We start from the raw sequence: 17,009 nt of genomic DNA, 5'->3' as shown, positions 1-17,009 counted from the left end.
AGAAGAGAAAATGAAGAAGATCTAGCATTATCTTGGTCCCTTTGTTATTGATAACAGGGAACTTTTCCTTATTCTTTATTGAAGAATGAATTTGAAAAGTTACAACTAAACTTTCTATGTATAAGAATGTAAAGTTACCATACATAGGTTCTTGCTAATATCTAAGTTTTCAAATAGGTGAGACAAATCTCTACCAAAAGGAAAGTTTTTGTACCAATCACTTGATTGGATGAAGATTGCAATATCCTAAAACACCCCCTCAAGTTGGTGTGTGAAGATCAGAACACCTAACTTACCGATGAGATTGCAATATCCTAAAACTTTTATCATGATTTTGCTTCAGATTTGAATTGCATAAGGTAAGTCCATGTGGCGCGAGTAAAATCATCAACTATTGTTATAAAAAAAAATTAATGAGTCCTAAAGAGGGGGGGTGTAGAATATGGTCCCCAAACATCACAATGGATTAATTCAAATGCTAAATTAGTGCTAATAGTGCTAGAATTAAAAGGTAATCTTGCTTGTTTGGCTTGAGGGCATATATCACAATGATAATCTTTAAAAGGAAAAATTTCAGGGACTAATTGAGCTACTTGCTGAAGGCGATGCGACGAAAGGTGTCCAAGACGTTTGTGCCAGAGGTCATGTGAAGATGATAGTGAGGTAAAAGTGTAAGATATGGTTGTGGGGCAAAAAAGATGTACAGGCCGCCATGCTCTTTACCCAGTTCAATTGTCGTCTTCGAAGCCAAGTCCTGAAATATGCAAAAATCAAGAAAGAATGTGATGGAACAATTTAAGGTAACGGAAAGAACATTGAAGTGAAAAGAAGGTACACACAAGTCTCTTTCGTGTATCTGATCCATCCACAATTGTTACAAGTTGGGCTGGTGCGGGTGCACCAAGGTTTGTTCCGACTATCATGACTATTATGAGAATCAGACTTCGTGTGCAGGAACAAAATCTCTTCCATCTCAAGACCGGATAATGTTTTTAGCAAGTAAAACAGAAGCTTCAGAGGAGTTGTTGCTAGTAGCAGAAACTTCATGTTGTTTCTCTTCTTGAACAAGGAGAGAATAAGCCTTGTCTATTGTGGGAAGAGGATTGTACCCTGATAGAAGAAGAGCTTTCATTCAAACCCATAAGAAATTGCATGAGTTCTTGTTGTTGCCCAGATGATAAAAGGGCTTTAGATGCATCACAAGTGCAAGATGCTAGAAAAGAACAAGAAGAAAGTTCATCATGATATGTGTTTAGTTTGGTGAAATAGGCATCTAGAGTGGACTGTTCTTAGGAACGAGAACAAATGACACGTTGAATTTGAAAGAGCTGAGGTTATTCAACAACCACGACAATGAGAAGAAGATGAAGTCGTAAAAGACGTATGAAAATGGGTGCACTTAATAAAGAGGTTATTTTATTAAAGTGTTATAATCTTTGAGGTATTTTTATCATCGACAACCAATTTTTTTAAGATCATAAAGGCATCACAAATGTTGATCCCACAACCTAAGTTTAAATCTCATTGAATCCACTTTTGCCCTGACAAGTAATCACCTCGCTTGCCTAACAAAATAATAATATGAATAACACTATCCAAAGACTTTACCAATTAAGTTAGCTAGTGTCTGCAAATTTATCAATTACCAGACATCTTAGTAAACCCAAAATGCATTCGGCGTGGGAAATTTAATATCTATACATAGTGTTTGTACGTGCTAACTTTGCATAATTTCTATGTGAGGAGTTTGGTTGGATTTGGATTCTTAAAAATTCATTTTGACATATTTGTGGCCCATTGATCCCATGGACATCTACCAATCTCTTGTTGACTCGCACACCAAAATTAGCTTGTTGGTGTTGGGAACCATAATCCTAGCATTTTTCATGTATAACTTAGTCATCTTTACTATTATAACGAGAGAAGGTAGAGTAGTAGGGGTTGGACACCAAAATTTGGATTCTATAAATGCCCTAATTTTAACATTTAAACTTAGAGTCGTACTGGAATGTCTCAAGCTGGAACCTCATATCGCACTTCTTGATGTGAAAGTGAATCTTTTTCACTCATATATCAATGAAAGCATCTATGGTTCCCATACACTTTCACGTCAAGAAGTTCGATATGAGGTTCTAGCTTGAAGTCACTTCAGCATTATTCTTAAACTTAATATGATCAGGGCTATTTTTGTTCAAAAACTTAGGAAATTACAATCGGACGTCCCTGAAATCAGGGTGGTTAGTTTTCGAAACCATTATTTAATTAATTTTTAAATTACAAATTAGCCCTTTTCAAATGTATGTGCATACATGCCACCTTCTAGTTGAATTTAAACATTTTTTCGGTGCTAAGATACGAAGGATTATAATTAGCCCATTAAACAAATTTTGGAGTGTTGACCCACCAAGACATGAGTCAAATGTTTATGGGACAGCGGGTCTACAAATGGCCCCAAGTCATTTTTAATGGCTGATTAGTGTCTAACAAAGGACATCAAATTCACAATTTGGACTATGGTTCAAAATTGAAAACACTTGCCTTGATTCATGATTGAGGCTCTCCATTAAACAAATAGTGGAAAAATACATATTTTCTAGGGATGTATTCTATATCTTAGTAATCCCTTTTATTTTGAAATTTTTAAGAAATATTCTCCCATCTAAACCATTTATTTGATGGATGGTTTCAAACGTCATTTGATATTAGTATTTTCCTTTAAAGAGTAGTGATGCTTTGTTAAAATTGATAAAACATTATTTTCAAAGATTCGTGATGTTTTGACGTTCTTTTTTTAAATATATCATGTACGCTCCCATCATAGAACCATAGATGCTTTGCTTCGAGATACTCAAGAAAAAGATTTATGATTCTATAATTGCTCGGTCAAGGACTGTATGAGGGGGCGTATGAAAAAAAGAACGTAAGATTATCATTAGATAGTTTCAAAACATTAAAAATATTATGAGTTTTGTTTTATTTTAATAAATACTTAAATAAATCAATTGTATTTGACCAAACATTTCCATTTGTATGAGCCTAGATTTGATTTCTCCTATCCAAAGAAGATACACTATCTAATATATTTCCTAATTTGCACCCAAAACCAACCTCCAATCACCCAAGGCCAATGCATGTGCATTGAGTGGGTGTATCTTACTGAGCCAATAATTTAAAATCATATCTTTTTTCAGATCATAAGCACGTGATGAATGAGATTGAGTTCCAATGGTGATTGGGAGGTTCTCTAATTGATCTGAACCGTCTATTTAAACGGGTGATCTTGACCATCGATTAGTCTCATGTGTTTCCATTATTATTTTTTTATTTTTTTTGGGTCATGCTGGAGTGATCTCAGCGGGGACAGACTTGGTAGTGCAAACATGTTCGTAGATGCATTTTACTCATATCTCGGAAAAAATACATCTATGGGGTCATACGCATGCCACCACGTCATGATGTCCTCCGTGTGTCGCCCACATAGGTCACTCTAGCATTAGTCTTTTTTTTTTTTTTTTCTTTTGGTCGATTATTTAATGATACAATGGTTGAGTTACATCAGCAACCAATCTAAGAAACACCAAATTGGAAGATCACTCCGTAGTATTTTAAGTATACTACAGTGAAAGTACTGAATCATTACTCCTTGTTTATAATATCCTCATTTTTAAACCTCTGGGTTCCCACTTTTCCCAGATACACACCAAGCTTTCTCTTTGGACAACAATGGCGATTGCTCTAAAATCAACCTTCTTTCTTCAGTCCAAGAAATCTCAGAACAATTTTGTTCGTCTCCCTACTCAGAAATCCATTGTTTCCACCAAATATGTCAAACCCATGGCTTCACTCAATGTTACCCCTGCCGTTGGACTCTCTGAAACTTTCACCAAACTCAAACAACAAGGCAAAGTAAGCTCTCTAATATCTCAATTTTTCTTCCATTTTGGATCTTTTCTGTATTTAAATTTCAATATTTTTATTCTATTTCAAATATGGAATAATGGATACTTTGGATTTTGGCAATTTGGGTTCGTTTTACCTATCGAATTCAGTTTGATTTTCATCAAAATTTGAAATGGGTTGTATAGATTTTTTTAATTATCGGTTTGTCTGTTTTTAATGAGATCAGTGACTCGATGCTGTGGGGAATCGAACTCAGGTCTATAGTGTCATCACCAATGTTGAAAGTAAATTTGGACTTTTTGTTTATGCTGATTCTGATTTGCATGTCTTCAATGAATTTTTGTATTTTTGCAATTTGGGTTCGTTTTGTTGATCGAATTCGATTGGGTTTCCATGAAGGTTTGAAGGTGGTAATGATTTAGTGGTTGCCATGTTTATACTTAAATGGTGAAAATAAGCATTCTACCATCTGAATGTTTTTTGAGAAATTTCCCAAAATGTGATCAACTTTTGATGGAATTCCCATTCCGGATCACTATTCATTTTAATTCCCAAAACGCGAAGAGCGATATTGCAGGTTTTTCAAGTGACAATCTCGTTGATATTTATTTGAAAATTGACAATCTCACAGGTTCGCTACTTTTTTGAGAGATCATCAATAAACCAGCAAGATTGTCTCTTTGAAAAAAAAATCAGCACTTTTGCTTCTTTATATCAGCAAGATCGGCACTTTGAAAAACCTATGATCTCAATCTTCATGTTTTGTGAATTAAAACGAACAGTTAGCCAAAATCGGAATTTCGTCATGTTCAGCTCACGAAATGGTAATTTACTGCCCCCCCCTCTTTATTTTTTTCTCATTTGTATCTTTTCTTTATTAAAATTTCAATCGTTTTATTATATTGCAATCGATATCGAATACTGGGTTCTTTTGTATGTTTGCAATTTGGGCTCGTTTTACTAATCGAATTCAGTTGTATTTTCATGAAGATTTGAAATGGGTAGATTGATTTAGTTGGTTGTGTGGTGAAAATAAATCTGGGTTTTTGTTTATGCTGGTACTGATTTTCATGTCTCCAATGGAAAAGGTTGCGTTGATCCCTTACATAACGGCTGGAGATCCTGATCTATCAACAACAGCAGAAGCACTGAAGGTGCTTGATTCTTGTGGGTCGGACATAATTGAATTGGGTTTACCATACTCTGATCCTTTGGCGGATGGCCCAGTTATCCAGGTTTAATTAAATAGTCATCTTCTTCGTCTTATTATATATAGGGTCAGGTTCAACAACCAACATTGGTAGCGAACGTTTTGTCCTATATGGGTTAGAAGTTTCGGAATGGGCTGATTTTTTGTGAGGATGATCTCCTCACCATAGAAATCATCCTCACAAAAAATCAGCCCATTCCGAATCCTCTAACCCATATTGGACAAAATGTATATATATATATATATATATATATATATATATATATCTCTTTTTTTCTTTTTTTCCTTTTATACTTCTCCATCTTAAGGATTCTTTATTTTTTATGTCATTTTCTAGGCTGCATCTACGCGTTCTTTAGCAAGAGGGGCCAACTTTGACGCAATCATTTCCATGTTAAAGGGGGTATACTGCTATACTTATTTCTCTATTTCTCCCAACCCTCCTCTATACAAGGAGAAGCGCATGTTACCTGGTTTATCATTTGCTCTGTTTGAATTCAGGTTCATGTTTCGCAACTCTTGAATGATATAACCAGTTCCTTGGGGTAGGAGGAGATGATTCGTTTCTCAGATTGCTTTGGTTCCCTTATTTGGTTCACTTATATATGATTTAAGTGATTAAGCAAATTACAAGTACAACCAAAATCTTAAAAGATTTTACGCTGTAAACAAACAAATTCGATAGTGATCAAAATTCTAAATATAAAATAGATAAACAATCATTAAAAAAAATATAATGCGAAATAACAAAATGAAACTAAGACATGATATATTCTAAAATCCATTTTCTTATCAAGTTTAAGTGCCATATTAATCAATCTATATCCATCAAGTATTTGTATTCCAAAATGTATGCAAAAGAAGTTAAATGTTCATTTGATGATGGCTAGAAGATGATGAAAAAAAAATCAAGTTGAATTTTCATCGATCACAATTTTAGCACTGAAAGAGAAGCTAAAGTTTATAGGGAGATTGAAGGAGTCTTTGAGAATAAAGGCACAAAGGCATAATAGAAAGTCTTTCAAATAGCTTCTTTGATATATATATATTAAATCAGATTTCTCAAACAAAAATGTTGTATCTTCTCTGGTTTGTCCAATTGTTTCATTGAGTTTGCTTGATCCAATGAAAAAATTCAGTGAATCGCAATGATTGGGTTAGCAAATTTGTTGGTGCATGTTCACTATATTCCACTAATCTAAGATGAACCGTATTGCAAACTGGTTTGTGTTTCAGTATAAGAGGTGTGAATTCAGTAATTAGGGAGATGCACTATCTTCCCATGCTGATAACTCTTTGTATCAAGTACACTAGTTTAGGACAGTAACAGATCCTTTGTTATATGAATAGAGTACTTCTATATGTCAATATGTTACACACATAGATAGACTCACTTCATTTGCTTTAGTTTTTTTTTCTTCCAACTTCGTAATTTTTTTGTTAAAGTTCTTGTTGTACTAAGTTGGAATGGTGTGCCATATAAGTCTAATATCAGGCTTTCATCATGGTCTGAGCAGGTGGTCCCACAACTGTCTTGCCCGATTGCACTATTTACATATTACAACCCAATACTTAGACGTGGCATTGGAAAGTTCATGAATACCGTAAAAGATGTTGGCGTACAAGGTAATGTACAATTCTGATAGATGTAATTATGCTTGGTTGAATGTTAGTTGTAACAGTGATACTTTTTCAACTATATATGCTAATTTCTTCATTGAAACATTAAACTTTTTTTTTTGACTTTGGTGGCATGTAACCAAATGTCTTGAGTTAGTATCTTGAGGACTTTGGTGACAACATAATATGTCCTGTAATTGATAGAAGATGTGAATGAGGCCTCTGGTAGATTATTGTTTTGAGTACGGCATGATTTCAAAGTATTCATGTAACAGTGGTATAATCAGATTAACCAACCCCCACGAAGCAATGAATTCCTGACCCTCGACTCAACCAATTGCATGTAGGAATTTCTGAGGGGGTGGTGCTTGTGACCATGGGATTAGTCTCACCCAAAGGGTGGGGATACCCACGATAAGCAAAAAAATAAATAATAATAATGAGATTAACCAACAGAAAGAGACCACAAGTCCAAGATGTGACTCATACTTAAGCCCAAAATTATGTTGCTTGTATGTTTCTAAGTTGATAACCGTGTCAAATTCCAACAATCCACTGACTCTTGTCGGGCACTTCAAGATATATAGTATTTTCTAACCATACATTATGTGTTCTACCTTTTCTGATTGAAGTGTTTTCTGTAGCTATGGCATTTTATGCATGCATTCTTTTATATTAAGATCAGCCTGATATGATTCTGTGTGAAGCCCTGATTGTTCTATTGCTTAAAATGGCTGGCAAACAAGACAAAAGAAAATTAAATATCTGGCCTTGTATTATAAAGATAGTGTGAGCAGACTATGATTGTTCTATATAATATATCACTTAATTCGTGAACATATATCAACTAGAAAAAATGTGAAATGTGCTTAGCAGTTCAAAACTTATTTTTCTTTCATTTCCTCAGTTCCACGAGTTTGCTATATAACCTTGTTATAGACTTCTATGTTATATCCTATCTTCCTTTCAGGTCTTGTGGTTCCAGATGTTCCTCTAGAGGAGACTGAGATTTTGAGAGACGAAGCTGTTAAGAATAAACTTGAATTAGTAGGTTCTCCCATTTATCTTCTCTTTCCCTTGCTTTGTTTAATTTCTTGTTTTTGATTCAAAGTACAATTTGAAAACTTAATTTTTGGTTAATGAAGAGAGAAGGACAGCTCATCACTTAAATGGATCTCATTCTTTGCTGAATGAATAGCAATTTCTCTCAATATTACTAATGAAAACTGGTGAATTATCTCAAAAGACTAATCATCTGATTCATGATGGGTCAGTATAAATATAGATGCATAGTTCCTTGAATCCACACATCTCGATCTGACAGAATCGATTAAAAAAGAAATAATCTCCGTCAATCATTTCTCAAAAAAGAAGAAGGAAGCCTCCCTTGAATCCAAAGCCTACTTTATTTGAGCTTCACGATATTTGAGGAGTTTCTGATGTTTCTTATCCCATTGCCATACACTATTGGTAGACCTAAAATATCATCTGAAATAACTTTAAATTTGACTATAACATTGTTAATCACCCTATTTTCATCTTTTAGCCTAGCTTTATGAACTCAAACTAGGAATTCAAACATTTAGAGAACCCTTTGCTAGGAACCTTAGCTTTTAGAATCACTTGGACTTTAGAAATTAGGATTTTAAGACTTAGCCTTCTCATTCAGAAGTTATAAGAACATACCTTTCAAAAGGTATTGTTCCCATCAAATTTGAACTTAAAAATGAATTTGCAATGCAAAAAGCATAGTTACTCTAGCTTTGAAATAAGATGATCAGGGCGTTATCCACCTATATTTCACTTGCTTAGCAAAAAGAGAGAAAGAAAAAAAAAAAAACAGAAGGCGTTATCCAGCTAAGGAATGCTTAAATATGAAACTCTATTCACGATATATTTCAGAGACATAACGTCACCAGTTACTTTACATAGAATAAACATATTTTCTTGAAAAAGTCATTTTCCTATTGGGTCGATCTATTTCTGAAACTCTACTTAAGAAAATCCACTGAAACTGGGTAGGGGTAAAAGCCTCGCTGTACCTCCATTGTAGTCTCTGATACATAGGTGGTCTTAGATGATTTACGTACAAAAAGATATCTTCATATAGGTCACAAGTCTTGCATAAAGAAGTTCAAAACATGTGCCGACAAAACAGGAAACTTGACATATTTATTGCTTCTGGTTACTCTTATTTTACTTTCTTGTAATATAATTCTTTATTTGGTCACTTGTTTTCATCTTTATTTATTTATAGGAGTAGATGATGCAATATATATTGAGTATAATATGATAAATTTGAATTATAAACTATTGAATTATTGTGTTGCATGAATGGAGGTGCTGCTCACAACACCCACTACTCCAACAGATCGAATGAAACCCATTGTTGAAGCTTCAGAAGGATTTGTGTACCTTGTAAGTTAGTTTGCTGCAGTAAATCAATATTCCATGTTTCTATGCTTAATGTGTGGGTTCCAACAGTCTAATAGGTAGTTTTGAGCTTTACTTCAACACATTTATTAGTGTTTATTAGAGAGTCCTCACAAGTTACACTTGGAGTTGATAAAAAAAATAAAATACTTCAGATCTTTCTCATGATATCTCCAACACATTGGCTTTGTAGTTTGTGTAGGAGAGTTAGGGATGCTATGATAATTTCTATTTTCTGAATTGCACGTATATCAAGAGAGTCCTAAAATGACTTAGCATAGCGGATAAAACTACTTTAATATCTCTAGGACAGGAAAAAGTATTTAAATCCTTCACTCCTCTCTCTCTCTCTACATTTTTTTTTTTTTTTTTGCGTCAGTCAGCTTGATTTTTCCATGCAATTTCTGCCTCACGTTTTTGTATTTCTTTTCTACTTTATGGCTGTCTTCTCAACTCCTGACTTAGTTTTCTCAGCAGAAGCTATATAATGACTAACTGGTATATCAGCAAATCATCATGAAGAAAACTTGTGATATTAGAAATTTGATTGATATTTACAATTTAGTAAAAATTCAAAAGCACGGTATTTATCAACATATTGGATGGGATACACTTAAATTTTTCCTATATTTTGGGAAATGTAGACTTGTAACCACTTTCCAATCCAATTTCTGTATTTATACCTGTGTTTGGGCATCTTATGTCAGTATTCATTGCCACCCCAGCAAGACAAATTCCTGAAAAGATAAAATGAAGAAGTAAATGGAAGAATAATAGATGCATAAACTGGTCGAAAACCAATGGAATACAATTTGGGAACAAATATCTCTTAGATTGTTGTTAGTTCGGTTGTTCTTATTCAGATTACACTCACTATCTTATGAACATAATTTCCTTTTTTTCAAATTTGGGGTTTATTTTTGTCTAGGTGAATTTATTACTTCAACAGGGTCCTAATCATAGATTCTCTTGAATAGGTGAGCTCAATTGGTGTTACTGGTGCTCGTTCTTCTATAAGCTTACAAGTTCAATCTCTTCTACAAGAAATTAAGGAGGTTTGTATCTCACAATATGTCATAAAATTTCATTTGTTTTATGTGGTAAAGCCATAGAATGAACCCAAACATCCAATTAGTTGCTTTATTTTTGGATGGTCACTGAAGCAAAGGTCCACAAAGAATATGATATGGTCACCAACTTTTTGAATTTTTCGATAGTAATCAACGTGGTGGCTCATTGACCAGATGGTCGAGGTTGGTCGTGTGTGCATCCATTTGAAGACTAATTGTCGAACATTTCCTTTACCAATTGATATAGAAATTGTTGTGTGCTTCCCCAACGCCCTCAGTGCCTAAAGACTGTCTCTACTTCTGTGACAGGCATCAAGTAAACCAGTGGCTGTTGGCTTTGGCATATCGACCCCAGAACATGTGCGACAGGTTAGTTATACAACTTATTACATATATGCTGTGTGTATTGATGGCCAGGCTTCTTGTTTGGGCAGTTAAGATTTCAACCATGGTTCTAGAAGCATTTTCTTATTGATAATGATAAAGCCTTGAATCCTTCCGTGTGTTTTTTTGGAAAGTAAAGATGTTCTGTTATTGGGTCTATTTAGTTTTCACGAAGACTTTTTACAACACTCAATTTACCATTATTTTGTGGGAAAAAAAGGTTTTTGAACTTAAATACCACCCGATATTTTATTTCAAACAAATGCCACTTTGAAATACTTATTATCATTTTTTTCTCAAACTTTTTTTAATACTACCCACCGTTATGTAACGTTGTTCAATAATGGTAACTGAAATTTCTCAATAAATGAAATTTTCCATTCACTTTAGGTATTATTTTTTACACAGATGGCAGGTTGGGGAGCTGATGGAGTGATTGTTGGTAGTGCCATGGTGAAGATTCTAGGAGAAGCAAAATCCCCAGAGGAAGGTTTGAAGGAACTTGAAACCTTCACCAAGTCCCTAAAGGCCGCCCTCCCTTGAAAACATTGTGTTAAACCAGCTGAGCAATGGGTCTAAGCCCATAAGGTTATTGAAAAAACAATACTCAATTATATATTTGTGATACTTATAAATAGTTAAGAGTGCAGAAACTTTTAATTATTCAAATATAAAATGTGTTTCGTATTGGAACATAAACTAGTAATGTATTGCATTATTATTAATAAAAGAAACCAAAATTTGGAATTCCATTGTGAAATTTGAGTCATGTGTCTTATGCCTCGAGACACACACCTCGAGTGTGTCCTTGAGCATATGAAAACATTGCGTTTGTCCTTGAGCCGTTCTATATTGACTTCCTACGACGCTGTGTTCGACACTGAGCCGATGTGGACATGTGCAAAGAACCATAGATGATGATTTTCACTTGTAAACAACTCTAGTTCTTTGCACATTTCCACGTCAGCATAGTGTCGAATACAGTGTTGTAGGAAGTCAGTTTACCCATTTTCTTTGTTCTTTTATAACCACCTCATCTATTGGAATTTTCAAGTTACATTTGCATAGCATCCTAGAAGTGATCTCGGACATCCCAATCAAGAATTTGTGGGTTCAACCATTTTTTTTTTTGAAAGGTCAACAGGGTTAAGGTAGACCTAGACCAACTACAACCGAAGAAATGGGACATCATTGCCATTCTGAAATAAAACAGAGACAAGGTTGTTAGAGAGCAACTCACAATCTAACTCATTACAACTCAGACTAATCTAGTAGGAAGCAAGCAAGTCGGCAGCCCTCTTGGCCTCTCTAAAGACACGGGAGAAGGAAACTTCGATGAGCCTGTCAAGCAAATTCCTTATGGAAAGGACCACGTGAAGGACACTCCAAAGGGTGCTCCAACTGTCCTTCAAGACTTGTTAGTTTTTCTAGTAAATGTGGGTCAGTTAGGGTCCAATTTGATGGGGCTATGTGATCTTATTTTGTGAAGTTTCGTTGGTCCCATTTAGTTTCGATTGGTGACTTGAGATTCATGAAGAGATATTAAGCATATAACTTCTTGTTGAATAAACTAAATCAGCGCAAAGTTACATACTTAAATATATTAGCTCATGTTAATAGAGGCCAAGTGATCCGTTAGGAGTGTGGCTCGGCGTTAAGACAAAGCGACAAGAGTTTGCTCCTCCTGGTTGTGTCTTTGTGAGTATGAAACTGAGTGCAGTCTCTAGAACTCACACAGGCTGCTACATCACATCACGCTAGGCCACAGGTGAGTCTATATGCGACTACTTCAGGTGTGAGTCAATGGTCCACACATATTACTTCTCCTACATTCGTCTTTCCATTATGCATTTCCTCTTTTTAGTGACATAAATTTTGGCTTTGATTAATGATTATCTAGTTTGTTTTAAAAAAGGGCAATTATTTACATAATCCTACACTGTCCATTGAGAGTATGGTTTTAAATCTCGTCCAAGTAAGGCTTAAACACAGGTCGGACATGAGTATATCCATATCCAATTTTTTTTATTCGGATTCAGATCTGAATACTACTCGAATCCTACAAGATAAAACTATATCCGAACTATTTTGCTTTCACTAAACCTGTATCTGAATTTGACCTTATCGAAATAATTGATTCGAGTTGGATAATTTTAAATCCTTCAATGTTATTTCAAGAAAAATTGTTAAAAATATAGACAAAAGGTGATTTAAACTCAACTTTCCTTTTTAGAAGAAGACTGTGGCCACTACGCTCAACCCTTATTAGTTGAAGAAAGATACTTTGAAAAATATAAAAATATAGCTTATAAAATAATATATCATTCGGATCTAGATGGATGTAAGAATGGATCCGTATCCAAACCATTTTTTTTTTAATTCGGATATACTTGAAAGAACCAAAGCCACTAAATTTCGATCACTCGAATTTCAAATAAAATCTGACCCATTTTAAACCCTACATCCAAGATTGAAATGACTCATCCAAATCATCTAGGTATCTTCTATGAACAAGATGGATAGACAAGATATCTTACACGTACAAAATCTTGCGAGACAAATGAGATGAGTTGGACAATATTTTTGAAGATCTTAGCTGAGTCGGTAAAACTTTTCTAAGTCCATCGGGATTTTGTATATTTTAATTAAAATAATTAATTTATAAAATGCAAATGTTTATTATATGATTTAACCTATTTTAATCTAATTATTTTATTAAAAAAATTTATAATTATTTTCAAAATACAAAATATGTGAATAAATAATTGTAAACCGAGTTAAATGATCTATCTCATTCGAGACAACTCAGTCTTCTCCATAAACGAGATGAGACACAAACCGAGTTTTCCATGATTGAGAATGTCTTTTCAATTTTCAACATAATAATTTAAGAGGATGTGGAGTTGGTGTGGCAATAGTAACTCTCTAGTTTATTTTAAACAGAGAACTTCTAGTACGTACAATAGATTTTACTTGTAACACACCAACTAATTTCGAAATTACATATCACATTAGATTTTGCAGTTTGAATCAAAACTAACCGAAAGTCCAGAAATCATATCCTAGCAGTATCAGCACCCTTTATCAAAGAGCCGTGGTAGTGCTTATGGTAACACTTCCAAGATTAAGATGTCTCTCACTCTTACAACAAGGAGGATTACTTCTAAATCAATTGAAACAAATTCATGCCCAAATGATCACTAATGGCCTTAACTGCCATCGATCTGTTTCTATAGTGGGCAAGTTAGTTGAGCACTATTGTGCCATTTCGACTCCAACCGGCACGAAACATGCCCGTCTCATCCTTAACCATGCCGATGAACCAAATGTGTTCATATGGAATGTTATGATCCGATGCATGCCTTCTGATGAGGCAATTCAACTCTTCGCCGATGGAATTGTATTGGGTAATATAGTTTTTGACAATTTTACCTATGTATTCGTCCTTGGTGCTTGTGCTCGTTCATCGTCCTCGAAGGCATTATATGAAGGCAAACAGATACATACAAGGATCGTCAAGATTGGGTTCGTGTCCGATATCACCGTACACACAACCACCATCCATTTTTATGCGAATCGAAACGACATCATCTCATCTAGAAAAGTGTTTGATGAAATGTCTGACAGAAGCAGTGCTACTTGGAATGCCATGATATCAGGCTACCTTTCACAGAGGATAAGAACTAATAACAATTCCCATGAGGCATTGACATTGTTCCGCAAAATGTTACTTGACAGTTATGAAGTTAAACCCACTGACACGACCATGGTTTGTGTGCTCTCGGCTTGTTCTCGTTTAGGCAACTTAACAACGGGTAGCTGTGTTCATGGGTATATACACAAGACAATTTATGCACCCGAAGACGATGTTTTCATCGGTACTAGTCTAATCAACATGTACTCCAAATGTGGGTGCCTTAGTACTGCACTAATTGTGTTTAAGAGAATGAAGGCAAAGAATGTATTAACTTGGACTTCAATGATGGCGGGGCTAGCCCTCCATGGAAAGGGTAAAGAGGCCTTGAAGCTGTTGAGTTCAATGGAGGCCTCTAACATAAGACCCAATGCGGTCACCTTCACTAACCTATTATTCGCGTGTTGTCACGCAGGACTTGTCGAAGAAGGCCTACATTTGTTCCACAATATGAGTTGTAAATTTTCCATTACACCTCAAATTCAACATTATGGATGCATTGTTGATCTTCTTGGTCGTGTGGGACGGTTACAAGAAGCCTATGAGTTCATAATTGAAATGCCATTCAAGCCTGATGTGATCTTGTGGAGGAGTTTGTTAGGTGCATGTAAGATTCATGGAGACGTTGTGATGGGAGAGAGGGTAGGGAAGATTCTCTTCCGGTTGCAGCATGGAAGGGAATCATTAGAGTCCGAGTCTACGTGCGAAGATTATATAGCTTTATCAAATGTGTATGCTTCCGTGGAAAGGTGGGGTGATGTAGAGGTGGTAAGAGAGATGATGAAAGTTAAGGGAATACAAATTAAACCTGGTGCTAGTTTAGTTCAATAAGTGAGCAATCTCTTGAATGCAATGTAGTTCACATCATCAATTATTTTAATTTTTCAAAATCTTTAACAATTTTTTTTTTTAATGAAAAATCAGGATTATATTCAAAACTTTTCTAACTCCCAAACATTAGTTGTATATCTGATTTATCAATTATGAGAAAACCATACGAAAAATTGAAATGAGAAATGATGCAAAAAATTTAATTGATTAGGAATTGAAACCATTTGAGGAAAAAATGGAATATTTGGGTTCGAGCCATACTACATTGGCTTCCTTCAACACGGTTATACAGAACAATCAATTTTCCTTCGGTGTACAATACTGTTGTATATTTTCAAAATAAAATAAGGTTTTTTATAGTTTTTTGGTTTGTTTTTCTTAAGTTAGATTTTGAGGTTTTTTATGTGTATAAGGTTTAGTCCCACATCGCTTACAAGTAAGAAAGTAGTGTACCTTATAAGTAATAGCCAACATAGTTAGTTGTATTTGTGTCACACCTTTAGGTTTTGATCCAGTGCTTCGAGGTGGTGCGAAGCACCACCCCCGCACCCGCACGCAACGTGCGTAAGGGCGCTTTGAGGTGCACTTTGCACTTAAAGTTTTCGGGATACGAAATCATCCAACGGTGGTGGTTGATCCGTCACGTGTGATGGATCGGGTGCGATCAGCACCGCACGATTAAGTTACCGATCGGATACGATGGATCGAAATAATACCGAATCGAGAACGATCCGATGCGTTGAATTAATGTAGTACCTGATCAGAATGATCAGGTGCGATGGATCGATATAGTACCTAATTAGAAACGATCGGATCCGTTAGATCAAATGGCAACTGATCGCGCGATCAAGTTACCGATCAGATACGATGGATCGAAATAATATCGAATCGAGAACGATCCGATACGTTGGATTAATGTAGTACCCGATCAGAATGATCAGGTGCGATGGATCGATATAGTACCTAATCAGAAACGATCAGATCCGTTAGATCAAATGGCAACTGATCGGACACGATCAGAGCCACTAGATCAAACAGATTCAACAAAAAGGTATTAGTTAAAGGACATGAGACACATACCTTTGATAGGGTGCAATCTAGATCGTTAAATCTCAGATAAGGCACAATCTAACGGCTATTAGACTAAGAGGCATTAAATCATGACTCTTGGTCAACATACACAGAAATGGCTATAAAAAGCCAACCAGAATTCAGATTTCTTCACCGAAAAATTCTGTATTCTCCTCTCTCTAAACATAAGATATAGGCATCATCAGTTTGTTATTTTTCCGAGTGTTCTAGGCTAAATCAGATCGTATATAATCTGATTTAGTATATTGAGTGTAAGACTTCTTTGTATCCTGAAGGCATTTGTTCGTCGATCCCTTGTGTACTTTGGTTCAACCAATAGGAGAGAATATTTGTCTAAAAGAGATTGAATCTTTTCGAGCCTAGAAGTTAATTTTCTTCCTCCATCGTCAATCAATTTTCCTTCGGTGTACAATACTCATATCTCGAGAAAAATTCTATGGTTTGGTGCACTCCACCATGTCAGTGCAGTGTTGTAGGCACTCGTCACTTTAGCATTTTTCAAAAAGTTCTTGGTATACGGATTTCAATATCAGAATCAAAATCATTTATAACATAATATCCAGATTGTTCTCTCCTGGTAATAGAGTTGGAAACCCAACTCATTCCAACATATTAATTCTCACTATGATACTAGACTATAAGTTTGCACGGCTAATGTGCTTGAAGGAGCTGGATTTTCTACTCTTAACTAGGTTGTGATCTTGTTCGTGTCGATTGAATTAGAGCTACGGTTGTGATTCTAGTCAGCTTGTATTTCATTCTCAAAGCTCTTATT

At 35.2% G+C, this 17,009-nt stretch overlaps 2 protein-coding genes across 2 annotated transcripts; both read left to right on the top strand.

The window, feature by feature from the left end:
* Window positions 1-3,670: 3,670 nt before the first annotated feature.
* On the top strand, window positions 3,671-11,369 carry LOC147383108 (tryptophan synthase alpha chain-like). The gene is made up of 9 exons (XM_086428808.1): window positions 3,671-3,906; window positions 4,989-5,135; window positions 5,448-5,513; window positions 6,628-6,736; window positions 7,701-7,777; window positions 9,071-9,148; window positions 10,141-10,218; window positions 10,543-10,602; window positions 11,026-11,369. The coding sequence occupies exons 1-9, from the start codon at window positions 3,724-3,726 to the stop codon at window positions 11,158-11,160; spliced, it is 933 nt and encodes a 310-aa protein (XP_086284934.1). The 5' UTR covers window positions 3,671-3,723; the 3' UTR covers window positions 11,161-11,369.
* Window positions 11,370-13,622: 2,253 nt separating this feature from the next.
* MEF20 (mitochondrial editing factor 20) lies at window positions 13,623-15,292 on the top strand. The gene has a single exon (XM_086428433.1). The coding sequence runs from the start codon at window positions 13,724-13,726 to the stop codon at window positions 15,140-15,142; it is 1,419 nt and encodes a 472-aa protein (XP_086284559.1). The 5' UTR covers window positions 13,623-13,723; the 3' UTR covers window positions 15,143-15,292.
* The last annotated feature ends 1,717 nt before the right edge of the window (window positions 15,293-17,009 follow it).

Source organism: Akebia trifoliata, chromosome 16 (genome assembly GCF_017979445.1).
Source record: "Akebia trifoliata isolate Shusen 1 chromosome 16, ASM1797944v1, whole genome shotgun sequence".
Classification (NCBI taxonomy): Eukaryota; Viridiplantae; Streptophyta; class Magnoliopsida; order Ranunculales; family Lardizabalaceae; genus Akebia; species Akebia trifoliata.
The sequence above is the reverse complement of the archived record's forward strand: the minus strand, read 5'-3'. Positions and strand labels throughout refer to the sequence as shown.